Source organism: Mastigoproctus giganteus, chromosome 1 (genome assembly GCF_048544385.1).
Source record: "Mastigoproctus giganteus isolate SK-2022 chromosome 1, ASM4854438v1, whole genome shotgun sequence".
Taxonomy (NCBI): Eukaryota; Metazoa; Arthropoda; class Arachnida; order Uropygi; family Thelyphonidae; genus Mastigoproctus; species Mastigoproctus giganteus.
In genome coordinates this window covers 191140028-191158949 of record NC_143575.1, presented here as the reverse complement: position 1 = coordinate 191158949, position 18922 = coordinate 191140028, and the positions used below count along the sequence as shown (strand labels likewise).

The following is an 18922-nucleotide window of genomic DNA, read 5'->3' as shown; positions in this document are numbered from 1 at the left end:
GTAGGACATAACAAAACAAAATACCCCCATAATAAGCCAGTCCGTGGGCACAAGCTTTCTACACTATGACTATACATTATGTACAGGCCTGAAAGTAATATAGAATCAACCTGCAATTATGTTGTTTATATCAATGTTGTTGTCTATATAAGTTTTTTAAATTTCAAAATATTCAATGCTTTTTTGATGCCAGTGGGTAAAACTAACTACATTAAAGTTTAAAGTGTTTCTTTTATTATATATATATATATATATATATATATATATATATATATATATATATATGTCAGTTGTGGTACAAGGACTGTTGATGTTGATATCCAGGTCTAAGTAATTGGCTGAATAGTCATTCTTGCGTATTTTCTCCAGAGTAAGTTTTGAAATGTAAATACCAGCAAAGTCCTGTATAAATGTAGGGTAGTTGAATACTAATAAGTCATCAATATATCTGTAAAGCATTGTCTGAGGGTAAAGAGGTCTCAGACCAGTATAGATATAGGTTAGCTAAGACACAGCTAGCGGGGCTACCCATAGGGGGGGTACCTTTGGTTTGTAGGTATACCAATTTGCCATCAAAAATGTAGTTATTGGAATCACGCACAAAGTAATGAGATTGCTCCAATAAACTGAATTACAAACAATAGTGTGTTTGTGGTTGTAAATTTTATTCAAGACTAATTTTAAGTTTGTTAGGTATTGACCTAACAAAGGTGAATAGACTGTTAAAATCAAAAGTTTGAACATGGGATTTGTTGCCAGTATTTATGACATTAATAGCTGGTATATTATTGTTAATTATTCTACTATAAGGAAGGATGTCCATGATAAGTTTAAGTAATCTTCTTAAAGTTTTGCCAGGTTTATGGGTGTAACTATGCTTGCAGAAGTGACAAACCTGAAACCTGTGAGGCTTTTGTGGAACTAGGGTATGAAGTAAACATAAGGAAATTGTAATTATTAAAGCTGATTTTTAGTTTCTTACTGAAAGCAATTAACTTATTAGTAATAATACTGCTGTTGTTAGTGGTGGCCGTGTAGGTGGCACTGGAATTTAGTTCTTCATTTAATGTATAGAAATAAAAGGCTTTACAGATTATGGCATAGTTGCAGGAGACTTTATCAACAGGGGGTGATGATAAAATGTTTGTGTAGGTCTGCCAGTTGTTGTTTTAATATGGAAAAAAATGGAACTTTAATCCTTCAGATGTTTTGTACTAGTGGAAATGATGGCTTATAATACTGTAGTATCATAGCTAGTACTGAATGAATCCATAGTTGGATTGCTTCAGTGGGGATGTTGTGATGGTAAGAAAACTTAAAACAAGTTAAGCAGATCATGGTACAACTGTTTTTTTGAAAAGTTTAAAGCTGATATTAAAGTCTATATTTAAAGCCATAGGACATGGTGTTTCTGAGTTCCTGGTTAGGTATAATAACTAAATTGCCTGTTACGATGTGACCATAGTGTGCATCAACGAAAAGTTTGTAATTGGCCTGATTGCAAATACATCTATTGGAAACTGGTTCAGATTAAATTTATCCATGTTGGTTGCTAGTTTGTAATTACAGACTGAGTCCAAAAGGTTTAGAATATCTGAATCTGGGTATAATGTTCAAGTTTTGGCAGCCAGTTGGAAGTAGGTCAGTAGATTTATTAATGCAACTATTAATGTTGAAATTGTCCAGGAAAGTATTATTTAAATATGATATTATTATTATTATTATTATCTTGGCTGGTTAGATTGATATTGGATTTTAATTTAAATTTACAGATATCTGTTATAAGGTCAAGCAAGTGTTTAGATGTGAAATTAAAGGTGAGGATGAACCTGTAAAGAGCCTTTAGGATGAATAAATTATAAATTATCAGGCAACACATACGCCTATGGTAGATATAAGCTAGTCTTTCTCGTAATCTGCCTTAGGCAAGCAAAGGCAGATTACGAGAAATCTTCGGCAATGGATGCAAAGAAAAACAGCAAAAACTTTTATTCCTTAGATTTATCAATACATCCTATTATTTTTAAAATGTTCTTGTTTATACTCAGGCACGACCACCAGATCAGTGGAGTTTATAATAAACCAATCGATGAAAATGTTAATCATATTTAACAGTCACAGGCTTGAACCCCATTCCACTCAAAGAGCATGTGCTACTGCACTCATTCTCCTGACCACTCAGCTACGTCGGGCCTTTATGTATATTATATTTATAAAATGTATTAATAAAAAGTGGTTGTAGTGAATATTAGCGACTCTAATCTTATACAGTAATACCCCGACTTACGCTACCCCAACTTACACGAACTCAGAGTTCCGCAGTTCTTGATTTTTTCGTTTGGCAACACTGCCGCCCACTATCTTCAAGGTCGTTTTTCATATGTTATCGATATACAGTGTGACGGCGGAGAGTGAGAGCGAAAGATGAACAAAATTCAACTTAAAATTCTTGTATATGTGTGCATGAGCTGCACACATATACAAGGATTTGTATTCCAACTGTCATATTTATATGTGTGCATTCGAATTCGTGCTCAACGTTTGTCGGAAATTACATCGTTTTCACGGGAGAAATGGATCGCGTCGGTCGAGCCGTATACACAAAGGCGAATTCGATCATACACTATTTATAAATACGGTAACGATATCTTATAATATAACACTAACTGAATTGGCTTATGCACGATTCGCCTTTGTGTTTACAAGAAATAGCAGTCGAACGCAGAATCACCCCAACCGAATGCAACATGATAGGAATGAAGAGAAGATTCTGAAAATGTATTTATGTTTTTTATATCAGTGAACAATTAGATCGAGTTTACTACCAGTTTATAACAGATTCCACTAGCAGAAACGCAACTGGATTTTTATTGTTTTATGGTAGTAACCCCTAGAAATGTGAGGTGTTAAGTGTATCTCTTCCTTTATGGTGTTGTTTATTCAGTTGCTACATGTGCACAGCTTTGTTAATGCGTATCAAGCGTGCCTCCTCGTTTTGTAATTGTGCTTTATTCCCTAAAAATGAGTAAAATACTTAAAAGGTGTGAAAAGGAAGCATACTGGTGAAGACACTGCAGATTCAGAGAGAAAAAGAAAAGCAATTATCGATAAACAGAGGCAGACTGGGTCAAAAATTTATAGTGGCCTCATACTATGGTTTATGGCCAAAATCACACAGGCCCACCGGGGTTTGCCCGGTAAGGCTTATGGCCAGTCCGCTTCTGTCGATAGAGAAAAAATATGAAATTGTGAAACGCTTTGAGCGAAATGAAAGACCATGTGATATTGCTCATGCTACAGGCCTAAATAAGGCAACGGCGAAAAGCACATGACAATTGCAAACTTGACAGAAGGTCTCAGCTCAGTTGAAAAGGGCTTAAAAATTTTAGAAAACATAGACTCCAATGAAGAATGTGTTATAGCTACAAAGCAAGGAATAAAAAAAATTATTAGCTTGCTACGAAGAAATTCTGCGTGAAAAAAAGAAATCTCTGTGTCGTCAGACGAATTTGTTAGATTTTATGAAGCCATAGACATCGAAATAACTTTTTTACGTAAGTCATTTATTTTTTTAATACATATTTTGTATTAATATGTATAAAGAACTGCAATTTTATTAATATTTTTCTTCTAAACTAATGTTTTTGTTAGTCCTTGGTCCCAATTAAAAAAAATTTATATGTATTTATATGCAAAGTTGTACCCCGACTTACGCGAATTCGACTTAAGCGATTTTTGTCGGACCCACCTATCACGTAACTTTGGGGTATTACTGTATACTAATCTACTTATCTAACTGTGTAATTGAGAAAAAAATAATATATGTATATACTTATATTTGAATAATGTTTGAAATAATTGAAAAACGAATCTTACATTAAAAGAGGGTAAAACATACATCAGAGGCAGCAAAGAGCATTTTCCTCTACATGACGCTTGAGATATAAACTTAAGTGAGAATAATGATAAAAATAAAATAAATAAAAATGCCAGCAGCATGGCAAGACAGACGAGCGAAAATTGTGAAATTATACGTAACGATCAAACCAACAGGGAGGGAAGAGAATAAAATTATTGCAGCAGAAACTCTCAAAGATAATTTAGAAAGCGTAAATACAAAGGTAATAAAATATAATCAATTAAATTTTGAATAGCCAATTAAATAAAATTTAATGGCACCCCCTCTGACGGGCACCAGGTTCAAATTTATGTGAAATATCACAGGCAGAGATGTGAACAACTACAATAAAATAAAATAAAACAGAAATAGACTAACCATTATGCCCCATCTCAACAAAGGACCACAAGGCCAATAATGGTCAGGGAATCGCTGCATTTCGATCGCTAGACAAATCGCCACAAAGGTGAATCAATCGAAAGATCAGTAACCACTATCCGATCCCCGGATCGAACCGCCAGTGCAGAGGACTTGAATAGTGGTGGTCCTGATGCAGCGAAAATTAAAAATAGGACAGTTACAAGCACTGAAATGCAAAGCCACATCACTGACAAAAGTAATCTTAACCAGATTATATAGGCAAAACATGAACTATGGATGGCAGCACAGGTGCAGCGTTAGCAAATCAGCCCACTACTGTCATTTATATTTGAATAATGTTTGAAATAATTGAAAAACGAATCTTACATTAAAAGAGGATATCTTTGAAAGTTTCTGCTGTAATAATTTTATTCTCTTCCCTCCCTGTTGGTTTGATTGTTATCTATAATTTTACAATTTTCGCTCTTCTGTCTTGCCATGCTGCTGGCATTTTTATTTATTTTATTTTTATTTTAATCATTATTCTCACTTAAGTTTACATATATATATATATATATTATTTTATTTTTATTTTAATCATTATTCTCACTTAAGTTTACATATATATATATATATATATATATATTATTTTATTTCTTGATTACACATCACTGAATATTGAAAACTTTTGCATTTAGGGACTTTTCTTTGTGGGGAGGGGAGAGCCTTTCAAATACATATAGAAAATATACGCATGTCAAAAGCTGAAATGATTAATTCAGATTTAAAAAGAATGAAATTAAAAGATGAATCTTTTGTAAATTATAAATATGAATTTTTATCTTTATTTTTTAAACAAATCCAATATAGAAAGCTGTCCAAACATGAAAAATTTGTGTTTTTTCCAGTTCCAAAAAAAAAAAAACCCCTTCCCATTTCACCCATCCATTCACTCCATAAATTTGTCTAGTTCTGCCTTGGATTAATTTCATCTGTCAACCTTCACAACTACAGATGAAGTTTGTTCCAGCAATCACCCACACGCTACCTAAAGGCAAAGTTCTGCACGTCTGTTCTACTACTGCCTTTCCTCAGTTTGAATTTATGCCCTATTAGGGTGCGTAATCTGAGCAAGAGGAAGAATCCCATCAGCATTGAGCTTCCTCAAACCATTCAAGGCCTTATACACTTTAATCAGATCACCTCACAAGTGCCTAGTTTCCAGACGCTGCAATTTGCAGAACTGGCAAGACATTAAGCCTGATATGCCTTCCTTGGTAAGAGTACTCTTTTGTTCCATTCACTAATCTCGTTGCCCTTCTTTGTACTCATACCAGCAGCTCTACATCCTTCCTAAAATGAGGCTTACAGACCTGTATGCAGTCCTCAGTGTGTGGCCTGACCATTGCCTTATACAAGGGGATAATCACCTCATTATCCCTGCAAGAAAAATTCCTGCATATCATTGACAAGATCTCATGAGCTGCTCTTGCAGCCTATCTTCACTGCTCAGAAAAGTTCATGTCTGACTGCACAATTACTCCCTGGTCTTTTTCATTCTCCACTACCCTGAGTGTAGTACCATCCAGTTGATACATTAATCTGGGGTTACTGCTACCCATATGCAGTACTTTACATTTGCCACCCTCATCCCATTTGTTCAACTTTTTAAGATCCTATTGCAGTACTGTACTATCATTACTGTCATTAACAACCATACCAACCTTCGCATCGTCTGCAAACTTAGATATTAAGCCATCAGTATCATTGATAAATACAGAAAACAACAGTGGGGCCCAAACACTGAACCTGGGTGGGGGGAATCCAGTAATAACATTAGTCCATGAAGAGCAGTGTCCATTGATTACCACTCAACCTCCTTTTATCCATAGCAGCAACTTGCCTTTAATGCGATAATGCTCCAATTTGTACAGTAGTCTTCCATGTGCAACAGTATTAAAAGCATTCTTGAAATCCAAGTATATGATATCAAAATTATTTTTTGCATCCAGTTCCTTTGTGATCACATCATAGTATCCAATCAAATTGGCCGGACAAGATTCCCCTTAACAAACCCATGCTGTGTCTGAATTATTACTGCAGTCTTCTCTAGATGATCCTGCAATGCTTCTTTAGCCAGTGGCTCCATTATTTTCCCTTGAACAGAAGTTAAACTAACAGGTCTGTAATTACTCTTACCCTTTGATCCCCCTTTGTGAATTGGGGACACATTTGCACATCTCCAGTCTGTGGGGACCTCCCCTCAGTCCAAGGATGCTCTCATAATTATGGCTAAGGTTTTGCTTACTTCCTTTGCTGCCTCTTTTAATATAATTGGATAGAACCCTATCCACACCAGGTACCTTCCTTATGTTTAACTTCAACAGTTTCTCCTCCACTTTGCTCTCAGTTATTACAAAATCATTTAGCTTCCTGTTAGAGTTTGATAAGCTTCTGGCCTCCATTTCCCTATAGAATTCCTCATGTGTGAATGTAGATGCAAAATACTCATTCAGTTTGTCAGCTACCTGAGCAGAATCATCATAAATCAAACCATTGATATCAACTGGACCAATCTGGTTCATATCCTTTCTTCTAGAGTTTATATAAGTAAAGAAGTCTTTGCTGTTTTCTTTGTATCCTTTGCCAAAGATTACTTGTAATCTGCCTTCACTTGCCTGACCTCATTTATGATTTGATTACAGACTAGCTTATATCTACCATAGGGTTCTGTGTCTCCTGGTAATCTACATGCATCCTGTGGATTTTTCTTCTCTCACATCGACTCTTATTAGTTCATCTGGCACCCATTTAAGCCTGAATCTTGAACAGTATTATTTGGTTGGTATGAAAAGCCTAGTAGCTTCCAAGATTAATTCCTTGAATGCTTTCCATTTAGAATTTGCTATTGGTAACATCTTTAGTTGGTTTCACTGTATATGATTTAAAAACTGTCTGAACCCACTGTAGTCACCTTTATGAAAGTAAAAACCCTTCCCTTTACCCCTGATAGTAGTTACGTCATTGAGTAAATCCCACTGTTCTCATTTTTACATCAACACACACAAAAATAATATCTGTAGGAAATTAAATTTTGAGGAATATTCTGAAAAATAAATTACTTTTTCATGTATGAAATGGAAGAACTTTCTTTACTGCAGAGTATCTAACAGTACACATTTGAGAAAACAAAATCATTGAAAAATCAATGAATCCTCCCCTTTCCACTTTTTTCTCCACTTCTCAAGAGCAATAATTAGAAAAACTAAACTTTTTAAGTTTAAAATATTAAACTTCAAAATTAAAAGGGCACAAATGAAATATATAAAAACAGAGGCATTGATCTTATCTAAAAGACAAAATGCAACCAAAATCACAGGATATTATTATTAGTAGTAGTGGCATATGATGCAAGAAAGCAAGCTTATAACACATCAGCCAATTATCCTCCTATAATTTTTTTTTAGTTGTGTATTTTAATTTTGATGGATATTATTATTATTAGCCACATGGTGCAAGGAAGCCTGCAGCTTATGATGCACCAGCCAAAAAAAAATTTCTGAGTTACCCTGTGAGAGAGAGAGAGAGAGAGAGAGAGAGAGAGAGAGAGAGAGAGAGAGAGAGAGAGAGAGAGAAGAATGATGATATCCAGCTCAGGACCCTGGGTGTGCCAAGCCCATACTCATCAGATGCAAGCCCTTATTGAATTAAAGATAATCTTCAGTTTAAGATGAAGCCAAAAAAATTTTACCTGATCAAATTAATAAAGTGGGATGTGGAGAGTCAATTGAAAATGACATTTTAATTTTGCTTTAAATTATGGACCAATATGTGAAAATTTAGTGACTGTTACTAATGCTTCTATTGAATAATAAGGCAATGTTGTACTGTATGTATGGCAAGTAATCTACAGCAACAAAGACAGTATGGTTTAGAGTGACAGGTGCATTTGAGTTAGTGCACCATAGTGTTATTCATTTTCTTACAGCAGAGAGCATATCTCTCCCCCACAGAAATTCACTGGAATGTGGAAAAGTTGTATATTGCACCTAAAAGTGTACAAATTGTGTTATGGTTAAGAAAAAAAACTCTGGAGGGTGACCCTCACATAGGATAAGCTCGCACAGTCATGATAGAAGTCAAAATGTCTTCATTGTCATCAAGGCAGGTTGGCATATAAGTTGATGTGGCCAGGGAGCTGGATATCAGTGATGGGTCTGCTGCTACTATCGTTTATGATTTCATGTTTTTGGAAGAGCTGAAAAATGATATGGTAAAATGGCCATTCCACACAGATGAACTGAACAAAGCTATCAAACATGATTCCAGCAGCAACAAAAACACTTATAAAATATCTGGTTGGAATAAGTGAAGTAAATAGTTAGGAGGAGTGCCTAAAGTGGGGTGGAGTTTGATATTTTATTTTTCAAAAAAAAAAAAAGTGATGAGTAATAAAAAAAAAATTTTTATTTGATGCTTCCTCTTATTTCTTTTTGTATAGACAAATTCATTATCATTTCAATTTATCAGGAGTATAGACACCTGATAAATTGAAATGATTTATAGTAAAAAGAGTTCAAATGGCACAGCTGGCTGTCTGATTTACATACTTTACAGTATGTAATAGTGTAACTATGCCAATTGAGGATCAGTTGCAAAGAATATGATTACACTCTGTTTCACCCTGAGTTGACACCAAAGAAAAGCCTGTTTTAATCAGTTTGCACCTGTTTAATAATCTTGAATATAGAAAATAATTCACTGATATTGATAGCGTTTAACATTATGTAAATTTGGATCTATACATTTTTACAGAACTGGCACAGTAAACATTAGATATTTTCTCTATTAATTTTAATTTACATCTGTTCTTGTGTAAAAGTGACATCACTCTCATGATTGACATTGTTTCACTTTGACCTTTGGACAGACTGCAGTGTTTAAACCTGGTTGTCTTCACTGTCAACTTTGTGATCTGAAACATCTGTTTTTCAGAAATAATGATGAGAAACTTTTGAAGAGTAGTAGTGTTCAGCAAAATTTTATGAAATGAAATAATATATTGCTGTTAATGAATTTATATTAAAAAAAACTTCTAGAAAAACTGCCCAAGATTATCACTTCCATTCTTAATAAAATAACTATATTAAACTTTCATTTCTAGGAAAACCATTTTTCAGATTAATGCTGAAATGGAGACCATGCAGATCATTTAATTGTACCATCATAGTTCAGTGTTCCAGTATGTTCAAAACCGCCTACTAATTTTGTTTTAATTTTATACTGATCAAATATTACAACTGATAACTTAATATATTTTTATATTATTTTTTGTTATATTGCCAAAAATAAAATGATTGTAGTATGCTACAGAAGAAACAGAGCATATTATGACATTGTACATTGTTATGAGGAGACCTTGTATCTTTCTCATTGGTGCCAACTTAGGTTGAAACAGTCTGCAGAAAATATGTAATTTTTTTATATTTTTTCATTTGTTTGCATTGTCACAACCAGTAAAATTTAACTGTGTTAACCTATAGAATGAGAGCCTTTTTTTTTTCTTTTTTTTTTATCCCAGTTCCAATGGGCCTTTCTGTGAACTTTTTCGAAACCTGCCCCTCTACCTTTGAGTAACTACCCATTTCGCAAAGGTTCCAAAAACATTTAGTGTGTAATGGTATGTTTTAGTAAGGTGAAATTGGACAAATGATTGACTGACTCTTGTGAAAACCTATCAAACATCTACTGAATGTAGCAAGGATAACTCATGATATGCTGTATTGTCAAAATTATCAGACACACCTGTGAGTTGGGAAAAAACAAACCATACTCACTATTCATGTCTTGAATAGGTATAAAACCAACTGTGTTCATGCTAGAAGCAGATGAACAAAATACAGTAAATGGTCAAACAAGCATTGAGCAAATAAGAATTTATAATAAATCTTAAAGAACCGTTTTTTGATTGCTCAATTCAATATTCTAGCAGAGGATTATTTTTCCGGTACTTACCTCATTTATCCATATGTCACAGTCACATGCATTACATTCCCACGATAACTTAATATATTCTTGATGCTTTCTGAGCGAAAGCATCATGGGAATTCTTGAACCTTTTTAAACTCCGTCTGTACTCATATCTTTAGCCAACTGATGATAAATGTCTTCGAAAGTCTGTTGTTTAGACTCCTGGCTCCTTACGTTTTAATTTTCAAGATTTTAGTTTCCCTGTACATAGTGATTTTATAAGATGACAACCGGAGGAAACGGGTGGTGCATTTCTTCTTCCTCCGGGCTTAGTCTTAAAGCTACTAATGTTTTCGAATTTTCTATTAATTTACATTTGTAATGTCTTTTACCTTCTAAAGTTTAACGTATTTTGACATACGGATAAATGAGGTACGTACTGTAAAAATAAGCCTTTGCTAGAATATTGAATAAGCAATTTTTGACTTTTATTAGGGTGCCGTCATGGAATGTCATGTTAGCAGTCGGTATGTTCATGTTATTTCAGGGAAACTTTAGGGTAGAACACAAAAATTAATGGAAAGAGACAAGAGGATATCTAGAAGTGGTGTGTAGATCTTATTCTCATCGAATACAGTGGACACAGGAACTCATTGGTAGAAGGATGATTGGTAGGGAGCTGCATAGCATTGGATTTTTCGGAAAAGCTGCAGCAGACAAGCCAGGCATTTTGTAATACATAGCGTTAACTTCACTGTTGACAACCATCTTAATTGGACTCTAAATAATATTTCCCATAGTAGGGAATATTATTTATCAGTGTGTTGCTCCAACTGTGAATTTTTTCAGAAGTGCTGTCTGGGGTTGTTTCTCAGGGTTTGGGCTTAGACTTTTGGTCATTGTTTCTGGAACAATCAATGCTATGTGGTACATTGACATTCTGGAGAGTTCTTACACTGTGGCAGCAATGTGGTGAGGGTCTTATGTTTTAGCATTACAGATCACCATGTCATACTGCCCAAGCTGGGATGACATATGGGCATGCAAAATCTTCACTCTGCCCAGAACTCCTGACGTTAATCCTATTGAACAACATGAGGATGAACTGGAACACTTGCTTTGAACCAAGCCAATACACCAACACTGACTGCTGTGGTGTGCTGGAGGAGGAACCGACCAAAATACTCTTATCAAAAATGGTTTGAAGTCTACTGAATACAGAATGTAATTAAATACAGCGTGTAATTAAAGCCAAATATGAGCCTAACACACTAAATGTTATATTAATAAAAGATTCTTTAAAACATGCAAGTGTCCAATTACTTTTGGCAATATATTGTATATATATATAGTATAGTAAAATCTTAATACAAACTCAGTTTATACAAAGCATTAGTAGAGGCATATGATGCAAGAAAGCAAGCTTATGCACCATCTCCCAAAAAAAAAAAAAAAAAAAATATGCTTGCATTTCACCCTTCCATTCGTTTCCCAGCTCAGCCTTAAATTTATTTAGGCTATTAGCTTCCACAACAAAAGATGGAAGCCTGTTCCACCAATCAACTACCCGCTGGCTAAAGGAAAATTTCCGCACATCCATTCTACAACCATCTTTCCTCAATTTGAAACTGTGCCTCCTCAGATTCTTAGTCTGAGCAAGAGGAAGAATCCAATCAGTGTTCAGATTGTTCAACCCATTCAAGGCCTTATACACCTCAATCAGATCACCTTGCAGGTGCCTACTCTCCAGGCACTGCAATTTGCAGAATTTAAGCCTTTCTTCGTAAGAGCACCTCTTTGTTCCCCTCACCAATCTTGTTGCCCTTCTTTGTACTCATTCTAGCAACTCTACATCCTTCCTAAAATGAGGCCTCCAGACCTGTACACAGTACGCTAGGTGTGGCCTGACTATTGCCTTGTATAACGGGATAATCACCTCCCTGTCCCTGCTAGCAAAATTCCTATATATCATTGACAAGACTGCATGACCTAGGCGCCTCCGTAGCCAGGTGGGAAGGAGCAGCAGTGCATAGCACACGCTTCTTGATTAAACCGGGGTTCGAGCCCGTCACCACCAAATATGGAGGATGCGGAAAGGTCAGGGAATGACCACCGCATATCCCGGAGCAATATGGCCTTAGTTGCTAATGCTCCTAAAAAAAAAAACCAAACAGCATGACCTGCCCTGGCAGTCCATCTACACTGCTCAGCGAACTTCATATTTGACTGCACAATTATCCCAGGTCTTTTCCACTTCCCTGAGTGTAGTAACACGGAGTTGGTACGTTTCTCTTCAGTTATCGTTACCCATATGTAGTACTTTGCATTTGTCAATGTTAAACTTCAGTTGCCACTTCTCAGCCCGTTTTTCCAAATTATCTAGACCCAGTTGGAGTAGCATACTGTCTTTACTGTAATTAACAACCCTGCCAACCTTTGTATCATCTGCAAACTTGGACATTAAACCTGATATACCTTCATCAATATCATTGATAAATATACAAAACAACAATGAACCCAACACCAAACGTTGGGGAACCCCACTAACAATATTTTTCCACAAAGAGCAGTGTCCATTGATTACCACTCTGTATCTCCCACTCAACCATCCCTTTATCCATTGTAGCAACTTACCCTTAATGCCATACCTCTCCAATTTGTACAGCAGTCTACCATGTGCAACAGTATCAAAAGCTTTCCTGAAATCCAAGTATATGATATCAAAATTATTTTTGGCATTCAGTTCCTTTGTGACCACATCATAGTATCTAATCAAATTGGTCAGGCAAGACCTCCCTTTTACAAACATATGCTGTGTCTTAACTATTACTGCAGACTTGCACCTTTTGAACCCCCTTTATGAATTGGTGATACATTTGCACACCTCCAGTGCATGGGGAAGCTCCCCTGAGTCCAAGGAAGCTCTCATAATTATGGCTAAGGGTTTGCTTACTTCCTTTGCTGCCTCCTTTAATATAACTGGATAGATCCCGTCCACCCCAGTTGCTGTCCTTATGTTTAACTTCAACAATTTCTCTTCCACTTTACTCTTAGTTATTACAAAATCACTTAGCTCCCTGTTGGTTTGATAAACTTCTGGCACTCCCCTCATTGAATGACTCCTCATGTGTAAATGTAGATGCAAAATCCTTATTCAGTTTGTCAGCTACCTGAGCATGATCATCAATAGTCAACCCATCTATGTTAAGTGGTCCAATCTGATTCATCCCTTTCCTTCTGGAGTTTACATAATTAAGAATTCTTTGTTGTTTTTCTTTGCATCATTTGCCAAAGATTTCTCGTAATCTGCCTTCGCCTGTCTAACCTCCTTTGTGACTTGATTACAGACTAGTTTATACCTGCCATAGGCTTCCATGTCACCTGATACTTTATAAGCATCCTATACATTCTTCTCTGCCACCAGCCTCATTAATTCATCTGACATCCATTTAGTCCTAAGCCTTGAATAGTATTCTTAGTTGGAATGAAAAGCCTAGTAGCCACCAAAATTAAGTCCCTGAAGGCATCCCATTTAGAATTCAATGTTAGTAACATCATCAGTTGATCGCACTGTACAGAATTTGAAAACTGTCTGAGACCTCTGTACTCACCTTTATGAAAGCAAAAGCCCTTCCCTTTAGCCTTGATGGTAGTTACATCTTTAAGTAATTCCCACATCAGTACATTGTGATCACTGTCACCGAATGGTTCTTTTATCTGCAAATTCTTAATGCATGAATAATCACTGCTGATAATCAGATCAGAGTATTACTCCCTCTGGTTGCCTCTCGAACATGTTGCTGTAGAAAACAGTCATCCAATGAATCCACAAAAGCTAGTGTGCGATTGACCAATCCACAAGTTCCAGTCAATATCTGGAAAATTAAAATCCCCCATTATTAAGACATTCTGATTTATTGGCCCACTCTATTTCTCTGCACAATTGCTCATTATACTCATCAGGTTCATTAGACCTATAACACACACACACACACACACACCTACTCATTTTTCCTTTACCAGTGCTTATTTCACACCAAATGGACTCAACACTGCATTGTCCACCAACATCAATTGGATGCACTTCCTTAGATTTTGTTTCTTAACTAACAGCATAACCTCTCCTCCCTTTCTGTCTTGTCTATCCTTCCTGTACACATTGTACTCCCCAAATTACAATTCTGCAGTGCAGATATCTGTGCGACACCATGTCTCTGATATCCCAACATATCTGCCTTTGATGTCTTAACTAGCACTTCAAGCTCATCAAATTTATTAACTATACTCCTAGGATTGGTGTACATGCAAGTATACATGCACCTGTTTCTACTTTTAGTTACCCTAACACAGCCCGTGTATTTACTTATTCCACTATGACTCCCAGCAGTCCTGGAAATATCCATTATCTTGCTTTCCAGGCTGCTGCTCATTCTAATAGAAGCAGTGCAAGAATTACTTTTGTCTCTGCCTGCAGCCACGATTAACCTTTTAGTCTGTGTATTTCCACCTCCCCAAGCCAGCAGTTTTCCGACCTAACTAACACTGCCTCGATAGCATCAACAAATATTCTTGCACCCTTTCTATTTAAGCGTACCCCATCCCTGTCGAAATAGTCTCACCTGTCAACAAGCACAGACGAGGCTGAAAAAAATTCTACCCCTGGAGCCTTGCACAATCTGTCCAGGGCCGAAGTGATCGACAAGGCTCTCATCATATACTCCCTCCCCATCGTGTCTGGACAGAATTGCAAACACTTTCACATTCAACCCTAACTCAACATTGACCTGGACTGGTTGAGTAAATCTGTAGATATCTTACTCTTAATGTCATTGGTTCCAACATGTACAACATGATCTTTTGTGCCCTTAAAAGTACTTGTTTATATGAAGCACATACCATTCCCCTGTAAAAGGATAGGCTTTTCTATGTAAATATATTCATTTATTACAAAATTTGGTTAATATGTATTACAAAGTTCTTTTTCACCCTGTGTGAAATAAATATTGTGGTTTTTGTATGTTTAATACAAATCTTGGCAGATCGATCTGATTATTGCCTCCAGCCACCTGGCTCCCTACTTCCTGATGGATGGCATGACTTGTTAGAAATTAGTTTTGTGTAAACAAAAGCAGTTTATTATAGCTACAACATCAAGTACACTCTGAAAAACATCTTTCTGAAGGATAAGTTGTTAAATTAACAAAAGAATAAAAAGCTAACTTGTTTACATGCACTCCCTCTCTCTCTCTCTCTCTCTCTCCACGGGAATAAGGTCAGTTGCAATTGTTACCCCAGTTCAGAGTCTTTTGTTACCATATACAGCAATCTATTTTTAGTGCCATTTTATCTGAGCTGATGTCTTTTTTGGAACTTGTGTCTTTAAATTAATTTAAAATTTGTTTATATTAAATCTTATCCAGCAGTGTTATGTCAACAAAACGTAGACGGACAGAATTAAGAATTAAGCCTGGAAATTAAACTAAAAATTATACAAGAGGCTGATAGGATGGAAAGAAGCAAAACGGACATTGCAAAGGAATACAATATCCCTTTATCTACAATACTGAAAAACCGAAAAAGACTTGAAGTGTATGACACTGGAGCCGCGATGAAAAACAGGAAATGAATTCACAGTGCAAAACACGAGGAACTTGAAACAAAACTTTTTGAGTGGTACCAACAAATGCGTGCATCTAATTTGCCACTCTCAGGTCCGATTTTGCAAGAAAAGGCAAATTATCTAGCTCAGCAACATGGGATTAGTGACTTTAAATGCAGCAGTGGCTGGCTCCAAAAATTTAAAGAGAGGAATAACTTGGTTTCACAAATGTTTGCGGTGAGTGGATTAGTCGACAAAGAAAAGATTACAGACTGGATGTGTTCTGTACGGTTCATCCTTGAAAAAATGAGACAAAGGATATTTTTAATTTTGACGAAACAGGTTTATTTTATAATTTGCTGCCAAACAAAACATTTGCTGTTCGAGGAGAGTCTTGTCATGGTGGAAAATTAAGTAAACAAAGACTCACTGTTCTGTTTTGCTGCAATTCAGATGGCAGTACAAAACTATGCCCACTTGTGATTGGTAAGTTTTCCAAGCGAAGATGTTTTAATTAACCAACTTCCCTGTGATTATGAGGCCAATAGAAGTCTTGGCTTACGATCAATTTTTCAGTCTTGGTTATCAAAATTGGACGGAAGAATGGCTTCAGAAAAAAGGAACATTTTGATGATTCTAGTCTGTTGTACAGTGCATTCTGCCGAGACACTTAAGTTGACAAATATATGGCTGTTGTTTTTACCCCCCAATATCACCAGTTTAATGCAACTACCGGATCAAGGCATCATTTATAACCTCAAGAGAGCATATAGAGCCCACCTGATAAGGTATTTGATCTGCAACATAGAAGGAGAGAACAATTTGCAGCTAAATCGGAATGTCTTGGATGCTATCTGTAATCTTGTTATTGCTTGGGAAAGTATTACATCAAGTGTAATAATCAACTTCTTCAGAAAGAGTGGCTTTGGAGAGAACATCATCGAAAAACATGGTTCAGCAGATGGATGTGATAGCAACAGTGAGGAATAGAGGAATTTGAAGGAGCATGTAGATTTTGTTGCGAATTTGAAGAGTTTGTGAAGGTGAATGATGAAATTGCTACCACTGCAGTGCCAACACCAGAAGAGCTGCTGGGTACCAAACAAAACAATGTTTTGTTGCCAGCGAAAGCGAAGAAACGTGCACACTGCCATCTAAAAAAAAAAAAAAGACTCCCAAAATGCATTAAGCATAATAGAGAATGTGTTGGCCTGCAGTAACATTGATAAAGAAACGAACTATTGCATTTGATAACGTCTGTGCTGTAGTTAAAAATGCATATTTAAAAAATATGCATTTTTTAAATACGTTTTTTATGTTAAAAATGCATAAAAAAATATTGAAAGAATCCAGTGTGCAAACAACATTGGATTCTTTCTTTAAATTAGATTAATTTATTAAAAAGTTAATGGTTTTTATCTTCTTTTATATTAAGATTAATTCTTTTTACTGCTATACTAAAATATTGTATATATCAAAATATATACTGTACAATATTTTCATTTCTGTTAATAGTGCTTTTTTCTTAGTTTATCTTACAAATAAAATAAAATCTTTAAAAAATATGTTATTCTTATTACTGTATTGTTAGACAAGGCTTTTGTTTTTATTTTATTTTTATTAATTTATTTTTGATATTATTATTTATTATTATTCTTAGATATACAGTATGTACCAATAAAAAACCTGGTAAAATTTTGACACTTTTGGGGAACCTCGTTATAAAAAACATAAAAATTTAGGTCCCTTGAACTTTGTATTAACGAGATTCCACTGTATGTATCGTTTGGAATTCAAATCAAGTCACATATCACTTCATTATGCATGCACTGTTATTTTCTTTGTTATTTTCTAAAAAATTTAATCAGTTAAATTTTTATTCAAGCCTCTTACAAATAACATTCACTGAAACAGCTGGCGAATGAACCTTGTGCTGGAAATTGTGATCTTTGTGGCCTGTTAACACACAAATATGTTGTTTGGCAGCAAGTTGTATAAGTTACACTTGTTTCTGGTCCATTGACATCGTCTAGTGTTGTCTGTTTTAATATTTAGCAATTTTGTAATAAATGATTTTTTAAATTTTTCTAGAAGTATGCTTATTTAGAAATTATATATTATATGTTAATCTTTTTATAATTCTTATTCCCCCCCCCCCACTCTTAATAGAAAAAATGACATAAGACCATTTGAAGATGCTACGTCTTTGGTACGTATAACTTTTTATTAACATTAAATCAGATATTTTTCTGTAATAATGTCACACTTATTTTCCCAACTACACTATGATAATAATGACTGCCACTTTCATCCATTGTGGAAAGATATGATATTATTATTATTTCCGGATCAGAGTATCAGTGATGGTAAGGAATTCCTAAGGGCTTTTTAAGTGGCAAATGAGAGCTGTTGGAAATTCTTATCTCATAGCAATGCTGGTTTTTAATCCTATGCCATAGGCAAACTAACTCTCAAATCTGTACTTTACAGACATATTACTACCATATCTTGTAGCTTAGCTGTCAGCACTTCTTCATTATTATATAATTAATAACTTGCTCCAAATCCTAACTTCTCTTTTCATATTGAATGATCCCATCCCCAGGCTAAATTCCTAATTTTAATCTTTTTATTAAATTTATGAACTTTAATTTTGAATATTATATACCATGATGCTGTAAAAAATCTTTTTGTACTTAGTCTGTAGCAGAGGCAGTTTTTCTGTGGTATTGCACTGCATCAAATTCATGCCAATTTTACTTTTGACATTGAGAAGTACTTACTGTTAATGTCAACAGAGAACACTACACCTCTTACAACAAGTTGCCTGAGTATTGTACTATTTGGATAAAGAAAAAAATAATAACAAATAAATATTGGTATTAATGGTCCCCAAGAATGTATGTATTATGTCATTACTTTATAGCCATAAGTGTATTACATCTGTAGAAGTATGTGTTCATGAGTCATTTTACATGTTCTGTGAACTGGAAAATATGGAATAACTTACATGGCAAACCCTCTGCATGAGATCGGCTAACTACACCCTTGATGAAGCAGGCTTCAGAAAAATTTTTCCAGTCTTCAACAGGAAT

General features: G+C 35.3%; 1 protein-coding gene across 1 annotated transcript in view; it reads left to right on the top strand.

Annotated features, from left to right (window-relative positions):
• Non3 (Ribosome production factor 2-like protein Non3) overlaps positions 1-18922 on the top strand; it is a 155071-nt gene that overhangs the window by 63469 nt on the left and 72680 nt on the right. The window contains exon 4 of the mRNA XM_090390187.1: positions 17997-18036. Coding sequence (XP_090246313.1) covers positions 17997-18036 — 40 coding nt within the window. The remainder of the gene's footprint in view (positions 1-17996; positions 18037-18922) is intronic.